General features: G+C 34.2%; 1 protein-coding gene across 1 annotated transcript; it reads left to right on the top strand.

Annotated features, from left to right (window-relative positions):
- Positions 1 to 493: 493 nt before the first annotated feature.
- On the top strand, positions 494 to 3,637 carry LOC137634634 (uncharacterized). Its single transcript, XM_068367101.1, has one exon. It carries the CDS (start codon positions 816 to 818, stop codon positions 2,973 to 2,975), a length of 2,160 nt encoding a protein of 719 aa, XP_068223202.1. The 5' UTR covers positions 494 to 815; the 3' UTR covers positions 2,976 to 3,637.
- Positions 3,638 to 7,571: the final 3,934 nt, after the last annotated feature.

A 7,571-nucleotide genomic window follows, 5' to 3' on the forward strand; every position in this document is an offset into this window, starting at 1 on the left:
CCGTAGACGCGTTCATTTAGTGTCGCCTTTCGTTAAGGTGTTAACGAAGAATTCAGTTATGGGAAAGTCCCTTAAGTAAGTCTTATATATATATATATATATATATATATATATATATATATATATATATATATATATATATATATATATATATATATATATCATATATATATATATATATATCATATATATATATATATATATATATATATATATATATATATATATATATATATATATATATATATATATATGTGTGTGTGTGTGTGTGTGTGTGTGTGTATGAAAACTTATTGTTAGTTCTTTAGTTTGTTTGAGCACTTCGATGCTATTACAAAAGTTGGAATTTCCACTTGAACAAAAAACAGTAGCAATGAACGCGTATACTCTCTCTCTCTCTCTCTCTCTCTCTCTCTCTCTCTCTCTCTCTCTCTCTCTCTCTCTCTCTCTCTCTCTCTCTCTCATATCCACCAATTGCCTTAGTGAGCCTGTGTCTGTGTGAAGTGTAACTTTCACACCTGATTTTATCGTCGCAAATTAATTTAGTCATTGATTTAGTGCGAAGATTAGTTACATGTGAGATTTCTTCGAGTTAAAGAATAATGCCGTTTGCCAAATTAATAATAGTGGCATGTACTTAGGAAGACCAAAATACTTTTGGAACAATAAAAAAAGTAATACCTCTTTTACGAAAATTTCATAAGACCGTCAATAAACTGTTAATGAAAAAATGAAAAAATCTGCCTTTTTATATGTTTCTTAATCCGACTGACGTTTAACAGCTGTTTCGTGAAACTTTCCAGATAATATTTGAGATGATTATTAGGAAGACGATTCCGAGTGGTTTATTCATGATGTGTTTAGCTACGGCCTCTGGCGCTACTCAAAGTTTGCCTTCTGCTAGATCAGTTGAAAAGGAGCAAGAGGCGAATTCTGGCAGTGTCACCTCCATTGCACCTGGCACATTCAATGCACCTGTCATCTCCAATGCACATGTCACCTCTAATGCGCCTGTCACCTCCAATGCGCCTGTCACTTCCAGTGCATCTGTCACCTCCAGTGCACTTGTCACCTCCAATGCACATGTCACCTCCAATGCGCCTGTCACTTCCAGTGCATCTGTCACTTCCAGTGCACTTGTCATCTCCAGTGCACTTGTCACCTCCAATGCACCTGTTGGGACCACAGCTGTAGGTAGCGAATCAACGCCATCTCTGGACCTCATTGAGGGTTTAGATTCCTCTTCAGTTCATCTGTTCCTGTGTGATCATCCGCCCAATAAATTTTCTTCTTCGTTCCTTGGACAGAGCAGGGCCGATTGTCCTTCTAAGATTGGGGCTTTCAATAAAGGCACTTTCACAGAGACGATGGTAGTCTGCTGGACCATTTATGAAACTATTTATAAGAAAGATGAGGTCATCCATGGCAAAATACCTTTAAATTCAGGCGGTAATTTAATACTGCACGCAGATCCTGCGCTTTTGAAGATCTGTCTACCGTTGCATGAACGCTTTGACTCGTGTGAGAAGAGAGATTACATCACAATCTGCTGGGAGGCGAAAGTGGCATTCGTCCACGATCTCCCGTGCCAGCGTCCGTCGGAAGGTGCGATCGATTTTGAAGTACTCATGGGCTCTCTTTTGCTGTGGAATGACACGGAGTGCTTTCAGCTCTTTTGCAGCGGACACATCGCCTTGGTCTCCAGGAAGGTGAACGGCCTGCAATTGGAGATGGTAGACCCGCTGAGCATTGCTGATCATAGAAACTGCGACATCCTCAACAGCGGCCTAGGTCTGAGAACTTCGCTTACCGATGAAGTGTTTTTCGTGACCAACTCACATTGGCCTTGCTGCTATCCCCTCTACGTCATCATGTGGGTCGGCGACCCTCAAAAGATCCGCCTCCTAAGTAACTGGGAATACTTGCCCGTCTCTTGCCGAATTGCAGAGGTTATTTTGATCGTCTTAGTAGCCATTGTTGCTTTCAGTGGCTTTTTGGGTAACTTAATCACAATCGTTGTTATCGTTAAGAGCAAGCATCGTTACGAGGAGTCCACGACGATCAGGATATCTTTAGCCCTGTCTGACTTTTTCATATCGGTTTTCGTAGCAATCCCTTCGTTATTTTACCACATATCGCCTCTAGTGCACGGACCCAATTACTTCCAAACTGATTTGACAAAACTTGCTCCAGAAAACAACACGAACACGGAAAAATATCAGATCAGTACCAGTGCATATCAATTTCACTTCGAAGGCATCTTGTTTCTGCAAGGTCTGGTTTTTACCGGGTGTCACCTCATCTCTTTACTGTCCATCTTTCTGCTCAGCCTGGAGAGGTATTTGATCACGTGGAGACCGCTGAAATACAAAGGTTACTGGAATTCCCGTCGCGCGAGGATTGTGGTCATTTTCGTTTGGATAATTGGCACCATTAATACGCTCTTGTTCTCCTTCGCGGAGGAGGGTCACGTGCAAGTCGTGTACCTGAAGTTCGAGAAGCTTCCGATAGCCTTCGAAGAGGATTACTCGCAATGGGACACGCTGGGCGTGCTAAAACTCACCCAGTTTTTCATGTTCTACATCCTCGGAGGGTGTATCACTGTGCTCTCTGGACTTTCGATCCGAAATTTCCACCTCGAGAAAGTTCGAGTCGCCACTGAATGGGAGGATCTCAACATGATGGTCTTCGGTCCTTACAGCAAAGAAAACCGTTACATCTTCAACACGCTGATCATAATACCATTCTTTTTCCTCCTGGCAACAGTTCCGAGGCTCATGTTTTTCATTTTCGAAAAAATTGGGTACTTTGCGAAATATGAGGCGCTCTTTGGGTACTTGTCCTGGTGGACCCTGATGGCTGCGACTGCGTGGAATCCGTGGATATATAATTTCAGAAGTCATCTGTTCAGGAATGAAGCTAGACGAATATTACTCCCTGAAGTGTTAAAAAGGAAGCTGAAAGGGTCAGCTTAACTTCAGGTAATAAAAAGACGCAAATGTATAGAAAACAGAAGACAAACATCTGAATGATCACACTTAAAAATTTGCATTAAAAAGGGTAAATGCCTGGCCACATTTATTCCAGGATTTGTGCTGTTTTAAAAACTGATATATTGACGTAAAGGAATGACATTAAGTTTACAAAATTGTATTTTTGTACCCCCTTTTTATGTGCGTCATCAATAAATTTGCTGTACATGAGCAAAGAAAAACAGGCAGAAACTCTCCAAGCGATCGTCAAAGATGACGCTGCGAAAGGGGAATGCTTTAACAGGTAAAGGGTTATTTGTAGCACATTGAGATCGGGAATTGTAACGGTCACCAATCCGTAGATGATAACAAACTAAGGTAAAACTGCGGTCGCCTGTATTTTACTGAAATACAGATGAGAACAGTTTATTTTTTACGGAGAATTTCCGATTAAAATTAAGTTTTGTTTTTAACTATATATATAATTATCCTTTGTGAATGGTTTTATCCTTAGAAAATAACAAAGCTGATTAGGAAAAGAATGAGATTATGTCTTGATTTATAATAAGAAAATAACTTATTTACAAAATACTAAGCTTAAAAGGCCGTAGGGGGAATATATCATAAATCTTGTTCAAAATATAGAATAATTCAACACTGTTCTAAACGAATTATATTTTAAAAACATGTGAAACTTACTGTAACTATGTATAACTGTTAAAAACATTAAATAAATCCTTTACTTATCTAAGTTTTATTTTTCTTAATCAAGATACTTATCAAGTATATTGGAACTGTCGGTTTTTAATAAAAAAAATATGTCTGCCAAATTGAAAATTTCGATTATATTCATCGATTTAGAAAAATGAAATTATGAAGAACATATTCTAAGTGAATACTTGTAATGGGCCATTCATTTCCCTTTAGACTTACATTAAGAGCTGATCTTCTTTCGTAATTATTAGGTAGCTTCTTGCTGAATAGAGCATTAGCAATAGGCCTATATGTTATACTATACTTCATTTTTTTTAATGAGGCACATTTGCACTGACTCGCAGCGGTGCCCTTTTAGCTCGGAAAGGTTTCCTGCTATCTGATTGGTTAGAATTATCTTGTCCAACCAATCAGCGAACAGGAAAATTTTCCGAGCTAAAAGGGCACCCCTGCGAGTCCGTGCAAAATTCTCACTAAAAAGAATTGATTGTAGTGTACCCGATCCGTCAAAAATGGCGTCTAGATATTTAGATAGATATGCACACACGCACGCATGCACACACGCACGCATGCACACACAGATTCAACCCTTTCCACCCCCTTCCACTTTCTTAACTACAATCCGTTAGTTCGGCAATTTGTGGGAGAGTGTTATTTTCGAGTGCACTCGGGGTACACTTTCTTGCCAGTGTATGACTACTCAATCTCCCCCCTGGGCGTGACAGGAAATATATATATATATATATATATATATATATATATAGGTAGATAGATAGATATATGCATACATATATTTATTATTATTATTATTATTATTATTATTATTATTATTATTATCATTATTATTATTATTAGCTAAGCTACAACCCTAGCTGGAAAAACATGATACTATAAGTCCAAGGGCTCCAACAGGGAAAAGTAGCTTAGTGAGGAAAGGAAACAATGAAATAAATAAACTACAAGAGAAGTTTGTATCCTCAAGCAAGAGAATTCTGCCCAAAGACAGTGGAAAACCATGGTACAGAGGCTATGGCCAAATACATGCTGTTTATTACATAAGGGAGTTTGAAAATCACTATTAATCAACCTGATTCCAAATTAAACGTGAATTCTCGAAATATTTATATGTTCAATAAAAATATGGAGATTTACATTTGTTTTTTGTTTATGGGTAAAACAGCACGATTTCATATACTTTGTATATGTGTATAAAAAGTATAGATCAATTTTTCCAAAGCAACTTTGTAGCAAAAACTATCTATAAAGACAATTTGAAATGAACTGAAAATCTTATTAAAACTTGAAATATTAAAAGACAACTGTCAATTCCTTTCGCATGTTTGAACTGAAAATCCAAATAGAAATTAGAATATGAAAAGACAAATGTCAATTCCTTTTGCATGCTTGAACTGAAAATCCCAATAAAACTTGAAATATTAAAAGACAAATGTCAATTCCTTTTGCATGCTTGAACTGAAAATCCCAATAAAACTTGAAATATTAAAAGACAAATGTCAATTCCTTTTGCATGCTTGAACTGAAAATCTTAATAAAACTTAAGATATTAAAAGACAAATGTCAATTCCTTTTGCTTGCTTGAACTGAAAATCTAAATAAAACTTAAGATATTAAAAGACAAATGTCAATTCCTTTTGCATGCTTGAACTGAAAATCCAATTAAAACTTAAAACATTAAAAGACAAATGTCAATTCCTTTTGCATGCTTGAACTGAAAATCCAATTAAAACTTAAAACATTAAAAGACAAATGTCAATTCCTTTTGCATGCTTGAACTGAAAATCCAATTAAAACTTAAAACATTAAAAGACAAATGTCAATTCCTTTTGCATGCTTGAACTGAAAATCTAAATAAAACTTAAGATATTAAAAGACAAATGTCAATTCCTTTCGCATGCTTGAACTGAAAATCCAATTAAAACTTAAAACATTAAAAGACAAATGTCAATTCCTGTTGCATGCTTGAACTGAAAATCTAAATAAAACTCAAGATATTAAAAGACAAATGTCAATTCATTTTGCATGCTTGAACTGAAAATCCAATTAAAACTTAAAACATTAAAAGACAAATGTCAATTCCTTTTGCATGCTTGAACTGAAAATCCAATTAAAACTTAAAACATTAAAAGACAAATGTCAATTCCTTTTGCATGCTTGAACTGAAAATCCAATTAAAACTTAAAACATTAAAAGACAAATGTCAATTCCTTTTGCATGCTTGAACTGAAAATCCAATTAAAACTTAAAACATTAAAAGACAAATGTCAATTCCTTTTGCATGCTTGAACTGAAAATCCAATTAAAACTTAAAACATTAAAAGACAAATGTCAATTCCTTTTGCATGCTTGAACTGAAAATCTAAATAAAACTTAAGATATTAAAAGACAAATGTCAATTCCTTTCGCATGCTTGAACTGAAAATCCAATTAAAACTTAAAACATTAAAAGACAAATGTCAATTCCTGTTGCATGCTTGAACTGAAAATCTAAATAAAACTCAAGATATTAAAAGACAAATGTCAATTCATTTTGCATGCTTGAACTGAAAATCCAATTAAAACTTAAAACATTAAAAGACAAATGTCAATTCCTTTTGCATGCTTGAACTGAAAATCCAATTAAAACTTAAAACATTAAAAGACAAATGTCAATTCCTTTCGCATGCTTGAACTGAAAATCCAATTAAAACTTAAAACATTAAAAGACAAATGTCAATTCCTTTTGCATGCTTGAACTGAAAATCCAATTAAAACTTAAAACATTAAAAGACAAATGTCAATTCCTTTTGCATGCTTGAACTGAAAATCTAAATAAAACTTAAGATATTAAAAGACAAATGTCAATTCATTTTGCATGCTTGAACTGAAAATCCAAATAAAACTTAGAATATTAAAAGACAAATGTCAATTCCTTTCGCATGCTTGAACTGAAAATCCAATTAAAACTTAAAACATTAAAAGACAAATGTCAATTCATTTTGCATGCTTGAACTGAAAATCCAATTAAAACTTAAAACATTAAAAGACAAATGTCAATTCCTGTTGCATGCTTGAACTGAAAATCCAAATAAAACTTAGAATATTAAAAGACAAATGTCAATTCCTTTTGCATGCTTGAACTGAAAATCCAATTAAAACTTAAAACATTAAAAGACAAATGTCAATTCCTGTTGCATGCTTGAACTGAAAATCCAAATAAAACTTAGAATATTAAAAGACAAATGTCAATTCCTTTTGCATGCTTGAACTGAAAATCCAATTAAAACTTAAAACATTAAAAGACAAATGTCAATTCCTTTTGCATGCTTGAACTGAAAATCCAATTAAAACTTAAAACATTAAAAGACAAATGTCAATTCCTTTTGCATGCTTGAACTGAAAATCCAATTAAAACTTAAAACATTAAAAGACAAATGTCAATTCCTTTTGCATGCTTGAACTGAAAATCCAATTAAAACTTAAAACATTAAAAGACAAATGTCAATTCCTTTTGCATGCTTGAACTGAAAATCCAATTAAAACTTAAAACATTAAAAGACAAATGTCAATTCCTTTTGCATGCTTGAACTGAAAATCCAATTAAAACTTAAAACATTAAAAGACAAATGTCAATTCCTGTTGCATGCTTGAACTGAAAATCCAAATAAAACTTAGAATATTAAAAGACAAATGTCAATTCATTTTGCATGCTTGAACTGAAAATCCAATTAAAACTTAAAACATTAAAAGACAAATGTCAATTCCTGTTGCATGCTTGAACTGAAAATCCAAATAAAACTTAGAATATTAAAAGACAAATGTCAATTCCTTTTGCATGCTTGAACTGAAAATCCAATTAAAACTTAAAACATTAAAAGACAAATGTCA

Source organism: Palaemon carinicauda, chromosome 45 (genome assembly GCF_036898095.1).
Source record: "Palaemon carinicauda isolate YSFRI2023 chromosome 45, ASM3689809v2, whole genome shotgun sequence".
NCBI lineage: Eukaryota > Metazoa > Arthropoda > Malacostraca > Decapoda > Palaemonidae > Palaemon > Palaemon carinicauda.